General features: G+C 47.3%; 1 protein-coding gene across 12 annotated transcripts in view; it reads right to left on the reverse strand.

Annotated features, from left to right (window-relative positions):
- Positions 1-125: 125 nt before the first annotated feature.
- CLUAP1 (clusterin associated protein 1) overlaps positions 126-17,343 on the reverse strand; it is a 79,504-nt gene continuing 62,286 nt past the window's right edge. For 9 of the 12 annotated variants that reach the window (XM_084537208.1, XM_084537212.1, XM_084537210.1 and 6 more), the window contains 4 exons: positions 13,498-13,605; positions 4,141-4,196; positions 1,168-1,221; positions 126-648 (listed from right to left, as the gene is read on the reverse strand). In XM_084537208.1, the coding sequence (XP_084393334.1) occupies positions 493-648; positions 1,168-1,221; positions 4,141-4,196; positions 13,498-13,605 (374 nt within the window). In that variant the 3' untranslated portion in view covers positions 126-492. The remainder of the gene's footprint in view (positions 649-1,167; positions 1,222-4,140; positions 4,197-13,497; positions 13,606-17,343) is intronic. The other 3 variants (XM_084537214.1, XM_084537215.1, XM_084537216.1) reach the window with 1 other exon arrangement.

Below are 17,343 nucleotides of genomic sequence, written 5' to 3' on the forward strand. Positions count from 1 at the left end.
CTTCACTCCTTTAGTTCTGCTGGCACTGCTCTTTGTAGAGACAAGCCCTTGATTAAGTAAAGGGTATGCTTAGGATAAACAGATTTAAGCCAGTTTTAAAATCAATTTAAATGTGTTCCCAGAGCAGCTTTTCATCCAGCTTTATTAAGCCAAAAAATCTGTTTGGACATAATAAAATGCAGGGAAATCAGGCACACAATGCTCACTGGAGTGAGACTTCTGGCACTGCAGCACATGAGGGCCAGTTCTAATGCAATTATGGAAATAACAGCACTCCACATTACTGTGATTCTCATTATGGATAAACTGCTCATACTTTGCGAGTCACAGGACTGGCAATCCAGGTTTAATTTTCAAGTTTAATGAACATTATTTACCAACTCCTGAATTCATGCTGACGAGCGCTTTTCAGATGGCAGGATATTAGTTCCTGGCCTGAATGCTCTCCAAAGTTTTTATTTCAAGGTGCCTCCTGGTCCTGCTGCTAGAGGGTCAGAAGTCGTTGTCGCTTTCCTCTAGAGGCTCTGGCTTCTTTGCTCGCTGACTGGATTTGCTTGGGGAGATTTCCATGCTGTCATCTTCCACATCCTCCTCCTCCTCTTCATCTTCATCATCATCCAGGTCAATCTCGCTATCCCCCGACTCCTCCTGCAGGGAAGCACACCGAGTCCATGACCAGTTCAGCTCTCGGGTGGCGAGGCACCTCTGCCAGCTCAGAAGTAAAGGCTGGTGCCTCTGGCTGACATCGAGCTGCTTCCTCCCCTACGCCTGGGGCCATGGGGATGGCCATTTATTTGTCTGGACTGCTACGGATCCAGACTTGGACTTGCCCTGGACAGCAGCAGATTCTGCCAGAGGTTTCGTTCTAGCCCACAGCTCTGGATGCTGCCTTTTAGAATAACAATAGGCCAGAGCTCAGCTGCCTCTGGGAGCTAAATGCCCACACGGCTCCACCAGCAGCTCCCCGCCTTGCTAGACACTGCCTGCTCCAGTCGATTCACAACAAACATCCTTCCTCGCTTCATGGGGCTGACAAAAATGAACTTCCTGACTTCTCCTCAATCCGTGGTATTAAAGGCCTCGCACAGTGTTTAATTTCAAAGTGGTACCTGCTGTGAGACCAAAGAATCAAGGCCTAGTGGAAGAAAAACTGCAGAAGAAACCCACCTGTGCCTTGGCGATGATCTTGCGCTTGCCTGGCTGGGCTGGGGCAGATCTCCCCTTGGAGAACCAGAGCAGAAAGGAGAGGCAGAGCAGGAAAAAAAAAAAAAAAAAAAAAAGTACAAGAACGTAAAAGAAAAAAATAAAATAACCAGAATGGGAGCAGGAGGGAAGGCGGCAAAGGCAGGTACAGCTGGGGCATCACATGCCACATCTGAGAACTGGTTGTTACACTGCAAAGGACACTGAGAATACAACCAAAGGGGGGGAAACTGAGTCTAAACTAGAAAGCACAAGCAGGTGCCCAGAGACCTGCTCACCAAAAGGAGCCATGCAGGTGGTCCTGCCTGAATCGTGTGCTGCAGGAAAGCAGCTGCCCTGTACGGGAGGGGAGTTAGAGGCAGGGAAAGGCAGAAGAGCTGCCTGGACTGGGTTCACGTCCCCATCCCACGTGGGGCAGCAGTCACCTTCAGGTTGAGTGCTCTCCTTGTCTTCCCAGACTCAAGGGCAGCTCTGCCAGGTGATGGGGTCGGTCACTGGACCCCAGTTGTGCTGCTGCAGGAGATGCCCTGTTCCACACACAGGAGAAACCCACAAGCAAAGGTGGGGTGCCCTGTGCAGGGGGTGCAGGCTCACTGGTACAGCTCAGGGGCTCATCGGATAGGAGAAGGGAAGGACAGGGGAGCCACACAAGCAAAGAAGTGCCAGAAGCCAGCTCCCGGGGAGGCTGCAGTCTGCTCTCTTCTCAAACCCAGAGCCTGATCAGCTCCTAACCAGCCTCACTAGTTTTGTTTCCTGACCTCAGACACAGAAGCCTGCAGGAGTCCCTAGCAAGCTTCTCAGCCCTGGTGCCTGCTGAGATGCAGAACTAAGAGGGCAGAGCCCTAAGACAACCAGCCTGGCTGCAGCTGAGGCAACGAGAGGCTTTCCTTTCCACACCTGATGTGCCAACAGGGAGACATGGGAGAAGGCTGTGAGCAGGACACAGTAAAAAACAACACAAGGGAAATCCAAAGGGCAGAGAAATTACAAAGGATGGTTATTCATAGACAGAGCTGGCAAGGACTTGGTAAAGAACAACCAGGCAGCACTGGGACTGAAGTCACAGCATCTTCGCCTACAGCACTGGCACTCCTGACCCTACCCAGAACTGGGTCTGAGTGCCAAGGGCATACCTCACTCCCCAGAAAGCAATGAACAGCTCTCTACATCCATTCTGGCAGAAACAAACAGCAGAGCACAGTCTGTAAGCTGCTTTCCAGAGAAAAAAGCGAGGACAAACAAGGTGAAGGCAGCTCGCTGGCAGGGCACTTAACTCCCTTATCGCTATGGTGCCTCCCAGTCCCTACAACGACCACTTAACAGTGGCATTTTTCCTTTTCTGAACCTACCTGCAGGAGAAATAGCCTGCCCAGAGCTCTGCACCGCTAAGCCAGCAGCATCAGACAACCATGGCAAACGGCTTTCGTATTTGGTGGCAAACATCAGGAGTTCCCACCTATCCTTACATCCCCCCCAGCAGCTTCTCTCTCATTTTAAACTCTCCTTGGGACCCTGGGGCCTGGCGACCCACCACGGCTCACCGGAGGGCTCTGTGGCAGGCAGTGCTGGGGATTTAGCTGGGAGGACAGCGGTGCTGACCCTGCCTGTGCCCACGCTCCCAGAGCTCACGTGTTACTGCAGGCACAGGCTGCTGTGCTCTGAGCCCACCAGAGCTCTGAGATGCAAAAGATGGCCCAAAGCCTCAGATGCCTGGGTCGCAGGGCCGAGCTCTGTACTCCTGTACCACCCAACACCTCTGCTCCAGTGCAGAGCTGTGGGCTAACTCACAGCTGACCACAAACCTCAGCTTCCTGCTCCAAGCCAGCGCTTTGCTGCTTCCCCAGGGCCTGGAGCCTAGCTTTTGTGAAGGGATTTCTGAAAGAGCACGTTCTTTGTTTCAGAGAAGCTGAATTTCCATGCCACGAAGGCAGCACTGAGAGCCTGATAATGCCCCAGTGGCACAGGGATGTCTGAACTCCTGGCACGCCTCCTCATCCAGACAGGCAACACGGGGTGAGGTGTCTGCTGGATGGTGAGACAGAAAGGCTCCACGCTAGTAAATTAATAGCATGGGATCAAACGTGAGTTCACAGTCATCAGTTTTTAAGTGTTTGTCCCACTTCCTTACACAGTTTTAGCCTGTGCCAGCGAGCACCCTCCCAGACAAAGTTCCAGCATCACCTGGGGAACAGGACAGCCCCTCTGATCCCTGCTGGCAGCTTGGATACAGGCACCTTTTGGGGATGGTGGGGAGAGCTTACTGCATGGATGCAAGCCATATCAGAGCAGCTGGCTTCAGGGTCAGAGGCTCTGTCTTACTTCTTTGTACAAATGTAGCCACTTAAGAGTGCCCAGAGGCATAGAAAGATCACCCACGTGCCAAAGGCTGAGCGGAGCAGTCAGTAACTGCCCGCTGTACCAACCTGGGCGTGCCTGCTTAGCTACCATCTATTCACCAGGTCAGCCTCATCCAGGTGCAAAGCCAGGAGACAGCTTCACCTGCAGGACCAATGCTTGAGATGCTGCGTGGTAGCACAGGTCGGTGAGAGGGCTCCAGGGAGTATGACTTCAAGCAAATTAGGGGACTCAGATCAACACATCTAACTCCTATTACACTGCACTGATCCCTCCTCCCAGCCACCTGCCCCCACGGCTCAGCAAAACAGCATCCCTGTAGCCTGCGTGCAGCTATTGACATGCTCTGGCTGAGGTGAAAGCACAGGGCAATGCGCAGGGACTCTAGGAGCAAAAGAACAACGGGAAAGTACCCGTGTGTGCAGATAAAGGGAGAGCAGCCAGCTGCAGGGAAAGAGGGGAAAAGCAGGCCTGTGGCATGAAGATTGAGCAGATATAAATCTGTTTCTCTAGCTAAGGAGAGGGCTGTCATTCTAAAGCACTGCTGGAAAAGCCCTGCAGGTGCATGGGATGGTTACTTACTTCTTCCTCTGTGTCTCCACCTTGCATCGTTCCCACGATCCGCGTGCCAGTCCTTCCTGCAGAGCAAAGAGAATCACCATAAAGCCTGGGTCATGGTTAGCACGGAGGGGGAGCGAAAGACGAAGTTCAGGGTTTCCTTTTAGAGAAGCAACCAAATGGCAGCGGGAGGATGAGATCCCAGCACATGTAAGGCCACCCCACTTGGTAAGCCTCAGAACTGGGAAGAAGCTGGAGAGGGTGAGGCTGACAGGGATTCCAGTCAAGACTGTACTCCCAGAGCTACCCGATACTGCTAGGCTACAGCATACAATAGGCTGAAGAAAAGCACTAACTGGATGCCTGGTTAACAGCCCTGCTGTGGCCATCCCATTTCTCCGTCTCGTGCCACCACTAGTTTTCGCTATGACAGACAGATACAGGATTTTTTCCAACCTAGAGAAAATCTTTTTTTTTAAGCATGAGAACAACACAACTTTAAAATGTATCCTGTAAACCTCCTTTGCACCTCCCCAAGTACAAAGCCCCCTTTTGCAGGTTGATTTGGGCTAGTTATAGCAAACAGCTGGCTAACTCAGCCAGAAGCCACCAAACAACCCTTGCTGTGTCAAGACAGATAATTGAAAGGATCCTATATCTTCAAATAAAAACTATCAATCTGGTTGCTGACAACACAGGCAGTGGAGATGGAATTATAAGATGATTCCTGGACAGAGCTTTATATTCTCAAGCTTTAGAGACTGATAGACATAGCCTTACTACATAAATTCAGAGGTGGTTGCAGCTGATGTCATTAAATGACAATAAAATGACTTTTGCTCAGCCTACAAATGGGACCAAGAGTTTAACTGCAATTTTCTTCCATAGAAAATTCAGCATAAAGTGCTAGACAGGGATTTACTACCTCAAAGCAGAAAGCAGCAGAGAGTTCCTAAAATTTACTGATAAGACAAAGCTGAGAGAGATCCCAAAGAGAACCAGACTATCAAACGAGCAGAGCAGATGAAATAGGACAGTTCAAAAACGCCAAGGAAAGAGCCTGGAGAATGCTAACAAAGTCTATGAGATGCTGCTTTTCCATCAGCAGATACAGGAAGGGCATCTTACTGGCATCCAACTGCGTACAGCTGGAGGAAGAAGAGGACCAGGTGCTGCCCTGACTTTGATGCTTACAGGGGTTTAAGCTGGGAGGACCTCTTTGAACTAGTGCCTGTGGGATCAGCAGCATTAGACCCCGTGACACAGCCCTGGGATGCTCACAGAAGACACCACGACATGCAGAGAGCCTGGAGCTTCAGGCTGTGCAATGTGCTGTAGTCTAAGCAGGAGAGAAGGCAGATTTTCCATGTTACCAGAAGAGCTTCTGTGACAGAGGCAGGAGCCTCATTTTACCATTCCGATATTAAACCCCAAGTCTCTGCGTGTGGGAGCAAGAGAAGCGACAGATGGCCGCGGTGAATTTCCTTGCGTGCTGGAGGGGAGGCAGGAAACAGAGGCGTTGCCTGCACGCAACAGGGAGGGCTGGCAGGTACGGGGGTGTTTGGCACTTGAAACGTACTGGGTTCAATTTAGCTGGGCTCAGCTTGCCGCAGCATTAGTGCTGCACCGCTCTGGCCACAGGGGCTCACGCAGCTTCCAAGCGGGTGAAAGCCTGTTATGTTTACTTACAGATAATGTGAATTCAGCTGGGACAGGCTGTACAAAGTGATAATTAGGTAAAATGCTAGTAATGAACAGACTGCAATTCACTGCACCTTTGGATTCAAATCTAATCTCAGTGCATCGCCATGGTTTACAGCCACCGAGCTATTAAAGATCAGGAGTGAATGTGCATCCATGATTTTATCCCGTGAGCATTTGCCATTTTTCCTCTGCGTGTGATGCCTGCCATTGTACTGCCCTGTGCAGCTGCCTACAATGGATCCCCAGGACCAGAGTGATTTACATCTTCTTACTCAGCAGTAGGTATATGCTAACCCTGTTCCTGACAACAAGAAGTGACACTTAACCCGAGAGGTTAGGACAAGCTGCCACGAGGGGAAGGCAGATTTGCAGCTGAGACATTTTGCCTCCAATCTGGAGATCTACCTTCAGTCTTCCAATCTTAATGCAAATTTCCAGGGTGAGCTCCCTTCCCTCTGGCTTCCCCTCCTTGCACAGGAAATGAGGATAAATCTTTTCCCTGATCTTTCTGATTCGTGCACCCTTTGGGTTCTGCCCTCTTATGTGAGTGTAGCCCTTAGCAGAAGGCCCTGATCTCAGCAGCGCCTTCCAGACACTGCTAAAATGAAATGATTTACCAAGCACACTACAGTTGCTGCTCATGCTTCTATTTCTCACACCACCCATGGAAAGGAAACTTGCTTGGAAGGAAGTCACTTGTCTCAACCCCACCATCTCGGACCTACAGCCCGCCTCCTTCTCCACTAGGTCCAGTGGCCATAACACGGGCTGAAAGCACTTGAACGCCTGCAAGAACTTCCCTTTGATGGTGCAATAGGTGCAGCCAGAGAAAGCTCTGTTGGGAGAAGATGATGAGATGGAGGGAAGGAACTCTATTTCAAGTTAAGACAAACTCACTTCAATGAATTCCAAACCGCAGCCCCTTGTCGGTGTGTCCAAAACCACCTGACTCTTCTGCCCCCAGCCACACGAGCACATCCAGCAGCTAGCCACATCAGTAAACCTAAGGACTTTGCAGACTCGTATCTGGAGGATGGGAATTTACAGAGATCCACACAGAAACACGCTAAGATCAGAAGAGCAGCTCTACTGGCTTTTCTCCTCCCCAGACAAGTTTCCCCTGAGCACTGCAGTCAGACCCAGCGGTTCCTGAAACAGCGCTGACTTTTTCCCTTCTGCTTGACCTGAAGAGGCAAGGAAAAAGAGACTAACCTGATTCTCCAAAATCACTTTGAAGTGTTTGCAATTAGAACTCACACTTCTTTATTAGACAAGGATATTCACCCCAGAAGCACAATCACAAGGATCCACAGCATGACGTGGACACAAAGCCCCAGTCGGATTACAATTGCACATTGTGGTGTTCTCAACGGAGGAATTTTTAAACGTTCATGGAGAATCAGACCAGGTTGGCAGAGTCCTCTGAGGTGCTCTGAGAGCAGGTGCATTTGTGAAACTGTTCTCCTCAACTTCTTACCTTATCAAACTGCAGGGTAAGTTAACTCCTGCCCATGCACAGCCAAATGCCTTTCTGCAAGACCCGTTCTTCACGCCTCAGCCTTCTCCCTCTGCCACCACCACAGTACGTGCAAAATCCAGACCCGCTCATCTCCTGCCTTTCACAGACCAGATCAAGGCTTGTTTGCGAACACATGCAACGAGAGGCCTGCAAACGCCTGGCTTTGTGAAGAGCTGTCAGGAAGAGAGCAGTCTGACCAGGTCAGAAGGGAGTTTTGTTTCTGTTGCTGTGTATCTCCTGTTAACTGCCAAAGAATCAGAGGGGGATTTTCAGAGGAGCTCTGGGGTTACAGACAAGAATCATGAACCTTCAACAGAAGGGAAAAGTAAGAAGAGCTCAATGCCCAGCAGAGCTGGTGTCAAGGCTGCTGTTCGCCCCGACTCGCCTGTTGTATATATATATATATATATATATATATATTTATATGTGTGTGCACACGTTTATTTCCTTTCAGTGCAAGCATAAAACTCTATTTTCTACTCTGAAACTATGAGATGTAGAATGCCTGCAAGCCTCCCTGAGTATTTGAGCTGCAGATTCCTGGTACCTTTGAGAGCTATTGGGACATTTGGAGGGACACTGACAGCTTCTTGAGTCTGTGGCTGAAGTCTGCATGTGCAGCAGACCCTTGGCAAATCCTTCTTAGTGACACTTTAGTTACCAAGCGTGGCATGACTCTGAACAAGACGTTTTCTTCTGTTCATTTCTTTCTTTCCAACAACACAAGCTCCAGTGCCTCTGACTGCAGCAGCAGGGAGATCCTGACTGCTACTTCTGAACACTGGGGGGAACAGTCAAGTAGGAGACCACATCCTACACTAAGCTGCATGCCAGTAGGAGGCAGCTGTCCCTATGGAAGAAGCTGAGATCAGGGATGGACTCACACAACAGAAGACAGATTAATTATTTAACATACATTTTTAAAAATCAGACAGGTGACATCCACAGGAACTCAATGTGAACAAGACATCAAACAAGGACCAGGCAGCTGTTGCACATTCATAATTGAATCCCTCAATTCCCCCTCATATTGATGGCATGCCTATGGTTCCTAGGCACTGAGGAGGTTAGAGGGAAGTAAAGCATCCTTGAAATTCAGTAGCAGAAACCTGACCACAGTCATGAGCTGGGGAGAGAATTGCCACAAGAGGAGTCTGACCATTTCCTTATGTGAGAACAGATAAGGACTTCCTTGGTTTTCAGCTTGTGTGCTGTAAGGAGGGATTAGGAAACAGGACTGTGCAAGGCCTGGGAGGATTTCTTGCTGCTCTGTCAAAGCTCCCATTCTCCTTAAAGGACTGAAAACGTGAGGGCTGATTCACCCACTGGAGCCTTGCCCCCAGCATGCAGGGTATCCTTAGTCCTTGCCCCATGCCTGCTAGCCAGCTCCTACTTAATTATCACCAACAAAAGCTTAAGAAGAAAAGTAGGACAGGGAGACTAACCATTATCATCTCAAAATACCGAATATCTGGCACAAAAGCATCATTGACATGTTTCAGGCGTGCTGCTCTGTGCGCACTGCCTCCCTGAGGTTCATCTGTACGGGACCAGGGATCCACACAGGCCTGGCAGCACAGGCACAGCTGGCAATGGCAAACCAGCTCGTGTCCACGGGGACCTGGAGCCACGCTCCCTGCCTGTCCCCATACTCATCTCTGGTTTGATTGCTGTCTATTTGGTTCCACTTCCTTCAGTGAGATGTAGCTGGCTTTCTTACTAAAACCCCTCTGTTCTCATCTGCTGTCCTTGCTACGTTAAGCTGCAGGTTTTCACAGGCTCACATTTTATCCCTTCCCTGGCAAGTAGTCTTGCTAACCTGGCTGCCAGGACTTCATTACCACATTGATCCTCTGGGGCTGTTCTGGAAAGGCAAGAGGCTCCAAGAGAGCTGTTCTCACTGTTTCAGTGTGGACTGATTGTTTAGAAAGTAAAATTCAGCATTTGATAAAGCTGCCTTACAATAAAGACCAAATGGAACTGGAATTGTAATCGTCTTGACAGCAGAACAGTCTCCGTAGTCCTAACAGGACAAAAATGCCCCTCAACATCAACATCACAAAAGGAAACATAAGAGACAGAACAACTGGTTAACTGGGTTTTGGGAGCTGAAAGATCCTGGCAGTGGGGAATAGAGGATAATTTACTATATGGGCACGGTCCCACTGTTTTGCAAGCACTAATCACTTCTGTTTCATTCAGTAGCGTTTCCACTGCCTACCTTGTTCCAAGCACAGCGTGTGCCAGTCTGCCATGGCTCACACAGTCAGCCAGTGCAGCCTCTGGGAAGAGGAAAGATCCTGAATTTGCTCATGATTCCACAAAGCCTTTCAGAACTCTGGATGAATGAGACTGAAAAGATGGATCTGCACATGTAACCACAGCATCACTGCAAAATCCACCACTTTTGGTAGCACGGGTAATAAATAAAAAAACACTTTAGTTCAAGGGGGGACCGGACAGGTTCTTAGAATAAAACACCTACCAAGGGTTAGACCAAGTATGTGGAAACCAAACCAGCTCAGGAAACCCTGATGGAGCTTGAACCAGTTTGAGAATGGGAGAGAACCTGATGGAGGTTCTTGCAATCATCCCCAGGTATGTTCTTTCAGGCAGTGCTGGAAACAGAAGACCAAGCCACATGGACCTTATGCCTGCCCTGGCATGGTAACTTCTACCTTCCCAGGATGAAGCTTTGCATATTTCTCCCCAACATCTATACCATCTGCATGTGAACAACCATGCTGCTGCAGAACACTGCTCTATGGCCTGATTCAGGGAAGAGCTTTGTCTGCATTGCAGATGGCTAAGACCTTGCAACACCGCAAGAATTTCTTTTTCTTTGGCTCTCTGACAAAACAGTCTTATTTCAAACATAAACACTAACTCACAGTTTGACCTCAGGAAAGTTCAAGCATTTGCTATTTTATTTGTGTAACAGCCTCACTTATCTATTCCCAGGCAGAACAAAAGTGGATGTGAATTTTTATTTACGCTTACAATGTTCAAATTAAAAGATGCAGATGATAAATAAATGTATTCTTTCACTTATAAAAGCAAATGATTAGTGACATGTGAATTTATTACAATAAGCCACATCAAGGAGAGGGCTTGCCTTTAGCTGTGTTGACAAAGCTGGCTGTAGTGCCACAAAGCCAACAAGCCAGCATCTGCCAGATTGGTGACCATCCTTCTAGACATTCATTCTTACCCCTGTGCCTGTTCTCTCCTTGTACAGAGGCACCTCCTGGCTTCCTAAAGCTGGGTTTGCTGTATTAGTGAATCAGAGTGTAAATATCTTGAACTCGATGGAGATACAGGCTCCATAGCCCATTTTAACCTCCTTCCTAGCCCGCCTATTCCTCTTTGTACATGGGGAGTAAGGATTTGATTTTCTCTCTGTACCACAGGAGCTGGCAGTCTGTCATGTCTCCCCTAGCCAACACTCTTTTCTGCTCCATGGGAGACTAAATCCTATACTTTCAAGTCTTTTAATTGGCTAAAAGAATAAAACCAGGAGCAATATTGTCAAAGCTGCATTTAGTTTGAATTTTACTGCGTTTAGACAGACCTGCTGAAACAACTCGAGAAAGTGTGTTGATTTTCCTCATACCAAGTGGCCTAATAGGAGTGATTATGTCTCCCTATGAATCTTGCCTCTCTAGTGACAAAGCACGCTAGAATATCTGCCCATCTATTACAGAGGGAGGAAGTCTCCTCTTACAATACTAATAACATGGAAATTAGAGATGTAAAACTGAATCACAGCAACTGCAGGAACTGACCACAGTGGACTACTTCTCCTTAGCAGAACAAATATGGCTCAGGAGCATCACTTGGTAAGAAGACACAGTACTTCAAACGAAAGCAATGGGAAGCTCTTGAATTGAGCCAAGGAAAAATGGTAATTAATAAAAATTATGTTCTTATTATATGGTCTTAGTTATTAAATACATTTTAAATTCAAACTACCCATGCTGAAGTACACATATAGATTCTCTCTGCATTTAAGGATGAACAACCAGTGGATGCTCAAGCTCAATCTGCTAACGGAGCTGAAGAACCTGACATTAATCTCAGGTCCCGACGTTGTCTCCAGCACTTTGGTTTGCCAGGCTCACGCAGTCAAACACAACCTCACCACTGATGTGACCAAAGGGGCCAATTAACACAAAAAAGAGGCAGACTCAGGTTGTCCTCGAGGCTAGAACTGCTCCTCACTAAGTGTCCACTCTGGCTAAGGCTGGACCTCCTGAAAGAAAGCCTGGCTGGTGTCTTGACATAGTCCAAGCTTTTTTTTTCCCCTATGTTCTGTACCAAGAAGGAATCAGCAGGCCTTGGAGAGCTCATTTTACACCAGAGGCAGAGATATAGCGAGGCTGCGTTTCCTAAACAAACCATTTTGAAGCATCGCCAGCAGTATGTAGAGCCTGCTGTTAATCTCAGTGTAGATACAGCTAGAGCAACTAGGTGATTTGCCCAGGGTGATGAGAAGTAACCTCAGCAAGGCAGAAAAGCAAGCTGATAATTCTTCCCTTAGAAGTCTAAGGGTGTTTGTATCCATCTCTGCCAGCAGAGATTGCATGGGAGCACAGTAGGACTGAAGTGCTGAGTTACAGTGGGAGAATACAGCCTCACCTCTGGATGAACCATGGAAAAGGCATCTCAGGATCCATTTCAACATACAAGGAGTTGGTTCAGTAGTTCTGTTCATAGCAAGTGAGAGGCAAAAAGAGGACAGAGAGCTAAGGGAGACTTCCAAATTACAGAGACACTGAGTAAAGATTGGCATGGCCACTGGGTAGTCAGCAAACCACAATCAGAACATGCAAAAGCCAGAGGATAATCGTGTGTCAGAAGTAGTTTACTAAAGACTAGGATGAGACCTACAAGAGCAAAGAAGCCATCTAAGCAGGATGGCAGAGGAAATATCTCAGGAATTTCAACTGCTTTCTTTAGGTTGGACAAGTTAAGGCTGAGTCTCCAGAAAATGCAATTAGCAATAAATTCATCCTAGGAAAAAAAAAATACTTGCAACAAAATCTACAGCTTTTATAATAAAACTTCCTCCTCCTGAAGCTGATGTTAAGAGCTGACTAACTGCAGCCAGGACCTGTACCGCTGGGTTATGAGGGCATCACAGACAGTTACAGTCAGCTCTAAAGCTCTAAAAACTGAGTACAAACTTTTCTTTGACAAACTGCACTGTAAAAATCATTAGTGAATATTATGGTATCTGGCACTTTCGAGACTTTCAACTTTTCAAACTTCTCAACAGTTTTCAACTTTATGAAAAGTAGGGGAAATGGGGATAAAAATGCTGGATTTTTTATTTTTTTTTTGTCTTGAGAACTTAAGCTTCTTGCTCTAGTCTCCATTAGAAAGGGGAGAGCAGAACTCTGCTCAGAAAGAAAACACATTTGCAGTCTATACAAGTAACACGTTCCAGCAGAAGTAGTGGCACACGGTATTATCCACACTGGCACTTCATCCAGAGCCCAGAGAGGCTTTTGCTGATGGACAGAATCACTCACAGCTGACAAGAATGCCAGTGAGAAATAACCCGATTTTCTGCTTTCATTTTGCTTGACTGTAAACTGAGCAGAACATTTTTTTTTTTCTGCCTAAGTGAAACACAGATCCTCAGACTGCTTCTGACCCAGAATCTATAGGAATCAGCAGCCAGGAGCTGAAGTTCTACTCTGCATGAACTGTGCCAGAAGCCGGGGGTCCTCCCCTGAATGAGGTAACTCAGGTGTGTCACACCCTTGACTGTGTCAGTGCAGGAGGCTTTACAGACCTACTAAATGTCCCATTTTGAAGATGACCCTACAGGAGATGATGTCTACACCTAGAAGGAAATAAATGCCTTGCAATGAGAAATCAAATTTCTTTTCTAAGGCTTTGCACAAAGCTGCTTCTGAATCTGCAAAGCAATACTAAGAAAGGATTTTTCTCACTTTTTTTTCCTTCAGTAAATCCTCCTTAATTCACTCCCCTGAAAGCACTGTATTTTCTCCAAAAGACACTGTCCTCTTACAGCTCGCTTGAATGGAGCAGTGTCAATGTCCTTGAACAGGGTCTTTTATATTTAAGGTTACTCAGATGCTTTGAGCTTGTCCTTTTGAATCAAAGCAACTCAGGAAAGCTGAAGGTACCTTGCATTAGAGCCTCCATGGCCATGTGCCGCTTTATGATCTGCCCCTCTTCTACTTCACTATCAGAGCCTTCATCCTCTTGAATGTCTGCATCGGAATCATCATTATCTGGTTAAAACAAAAGCAGAAAATAAACATCATTAAAACAACCCGCAACAGCCCATAATAGCAGTTAGACAGAAGAGCTGCTAGCGCTCTCTACCTTTGTTCAAGTCCAAGATTAATTCAAAACGTGTTGGAAACAGGGCACTGTCTCTGCTGACAGGCGCAGGGGAATAGCCAGCTTCCCCCGCCTCGCTAAGGAAGGCATCTTTCCACACATAAGTGCCAAAGAAGTTGAGATGAGCAGAGTGCACAATATAAACAATTGTCTTGAGACCATCCCCAGGTCGTACTGTAAAGGCAATGTCCGGAATATGCTCTCTGGGTATGAGCCGTATGTCCAGTCAGAAGGTGCTATTTCTGAAACTGATTTCAAAATAAAGATCTTTTAACAGCTTTTGGGAAGTGTGGGCTTATTACAACTTAGTCTTTTACTCTGCCGTAAGTAATATCCAAAAAAAAGTCCCCTTAGACTCTTTGCCTTTCACTTAGTCATAGGTTAGAAAAGCACAATGAGACATCTCCAGATAAATGAAAGTTGTTAGAGCTAAACCCAAGATGTCCAGAAAAACAGGACTAGGAAAAGAGCCTGGAGTTCCCAAGATGCAGGAACTTCAAATGTTTTCATAACCTGCCTTTGTTTTCTTCCTCCCACCCAAACTAAAGCTGAATCCCTGACAGCAATCCCCCAATCACCAAACTGGAATAAACCTAAAGGACTTGTCCTTCAGAGTGAAAGGGTGACAAAAACCTTCATGCACATCAGAGCACCTGCAGAGGAAACGAGGGCAGGCCGTTCTCCAAGTCAGCCACATCGGTCCCATCTGAGCCCAACCTCAGGGTTCACGTGCAATACCAACCAAACCAATTCTCCTCTGAGCCTCTTCAGAGGCAGTCCAGCTGGGTGCAGGAAGTTTGGAAGAGGCTCTGCTCCATTTAAGCCTCCTTCTACCCATGAGTTTTTTTCCCCTCTGTGCATGCAAGCCAACTTGTTCAAGCTCCTTGGCTCACGAAGACCAAGCTCTGCCTTCCAGCTTCTTCCCACTTGTGATTGTTTGATCCCCTCCCCAGCTGGGCCCTCAGCTCCTGGCATCTGACAAATTCCTGTGTTTTATGCAGAGATGAGCCCCCCTGCAACAGCTGCTCCAACAGCTCAGGGCTGATGCTCCAGCAAGAAGCGCTGCTGCGTGGTGGCCGGTCTGCAGGAGCTTAAGGAATCAGGGGTGCTACGCCAAAGCCCTCGGGACTGCCCAAGAGTTGCCTGTTACTTGCAGAAAGGAGGCAATTCCTTCCCAGGTACACTTAATTACACACGTCTGAGGTGAAAATGGAAATAACTACTTTAATTATGATTAGTAACAAGCTGACGTGTCTTTGCAATATTTAATTATCAGACAATATACGAAATATTAGACTTTTTCCTCCCATAATCTTTTTCATTGCAGTATTAAGCTAATGACAAAACGAAATTTGATACCCTGGTAAGACTATGAGGCTCCACGACCATTAACTACAATATCTGTTCGTGTTGCACCTTCTTCCTTGGCAAGTGATGGAATGACTGCTGTGGGAGCTGAAGACTGTTTCTGTTTCCCAATATTCAGGAAAGCCAGGTTTTGTTCAGGCAGACCCCTCTGGAAGACCCATGTGTAGCCTGAATGAAGGATTCAGATTTGTGCTGTTGAGGAGCGAGACTACCTCATCTACTAGGGGTCTCACTGCTACTTCTGAAATGCTCTTTTTCATTTTAGACTTTTTTTTTTGCCCCTTCTTTGAGCAACAATTCTTCTCTTGCAGATTTTGTCACATGTGCTCCTCCTGTTCTGCAGCACCACCAGCCAGAGCAGAGGATGCTGCTGAGGGCCCTCGTGATTGCTCTGCCAGACCAGGTCTGTTTCTTCCCCATTAGCACCTTCTCCTCACTCTCCTGAGCATGAGCTGACAGCTGAGACCTGGACTAATGGATCTGGTGCTCTCTGGTGGCAACCCAAAGTGACAAACCCAGTTAACACCACTTTGGGGACAGGACTCAGAGCCTTCACCCTGCAGAGGCACAGCGATGCGATTCTGCTCGGGGCAGGGGCACTGCTGTAACACACAGGGCTTTAATTTCACATTTCACTTTTCTGGAAACCATTTTTTAAACCATTGGTAGCAACAGACTCTCAGATACAACACGTAAAATACATTTCCCTTCAGACAGAACAGTGGTAAGATGACAAGGAGGACAGAAAGGAACCTGCCATCATCCCTCTGCTGTCCGTAGAGGTGCCCTCTCCCCTAACCAGCCGTGCTGATGGCTTCATGCTCTCCTGAACCACGCGCACCCTGCTGCTGCCTGCAGCACATTCCAGCACTGTTCAGCCATTTCTGACCCATTTAAACTTGCAAAAATGGAAGATCAGCTCATCATATAATTCCCCACAGTATCTTTCTGCTGGAATTGGGACTGGCAGTAAGATCCCACGGCGAACAGTGCCTTGGGACAGAATTGATACCTACTGTGGAGACAGAATCCATGAGTGGAGGGCCTCAAGCTGCTGCTTCAGGAAAGAAAAAGGTTTAAACACAGCTTTTTTCTCTCCCAACCTCTTCTTTCACTCAGTTGCTCTGCTCCTCCTAATGCCCTCTATCTCACACTTATTTTTATCCCTCTCCCCCACTGACCCAGATGTTTTACCTCTCACCTGCCCGTGCTGGAGGTGCTCAGCCCATGCATGGACACCACGGAGAGCAACTGGCACACCCCAAAAAGCCTCAGCTCCACCTCTCCTCTTTCAAAGTGTGTCTACCAGTCAAGCCAACAGCAGCTGAAAGCCTAGCTTTTAATTACACATATAAAAATCCCAGATTACTTTTCAGTAAAAATGAAGAGAAAATCCATCAGGTGAGTTACCAGCATGCAAACACAGTGTGCCGTTCTTCCAGCTGAGCTAAGACCTTGAAACAAAGCTTGTTATGGGTTTTGGCAAGGGTCTGGACTTTCTTTGAACAGCCTGTCTGGAACTGTGCTGCACAGACCCCAACGTGAAGTTTTACCAGGCTGCAACAGTGAGCACACGCTGAAGGAACAGTAAGGTTGGAGCTGAAATACAAATTGTGGAAAACAACCTGTGCCTCTGAGCCTCCTGCCTACTGCCTGGACAGACACCGAGCACCCTTTTCACTTGCAAAAAAAAAATAATAATAATGCATTGCTCTAACCAAGCTTTCTGTGATGCGTGGCTCAGTGGCTCCTAGCACCACACTCTTCAGCCCACAGGGCTGTGGAGGGCCAAAATGCCAAGGGCACAGAGCGGAGCATGTTGCTAAAAATTATTTATATATGGTGAAAACCAGCTGAATACAGGTTTTACGGAAGGATGAAATGGCAAACTAGTCTAATGTTGTGTGATCTGACCTACCTAGAGCATTACAGGACTCCTCCGCCCTGTATTTCTCATTGTACCTGCCCAGGGTGTCCAGTTTCCAAAAAAACCATCCTGGATCCTCAAAAAAACAGCGACAATTCAAACTTTCACTTAACACACAGAAAGAAATCCTACAAGAGGTGACAACCACTAACTGTGTAATACTGCACAACAGAAATTACAGCACAACAGAAATGACAATGCCTCCATTCCAAGCACACTGGGAGAGTTTTTTTAAGGGGAAAATGTGGATTTCTCTCAGTATCAATATAAAGCAATGAGAATAATAAAGCACACTACTTCCAATTCCCACATACTCGTACACGAAGTACAG

Source organism: Aythya ferina (genome assembly GCF_964211825.1).
Source record: "Aythya ferina genome assembly, chromosome: 15".
Classification (NCBI taxonomy): Eukaryota; Metazoa; Chordata; class Aves; order Anseriformes; family Anatidae; genus Aythya; species Aythya ferina.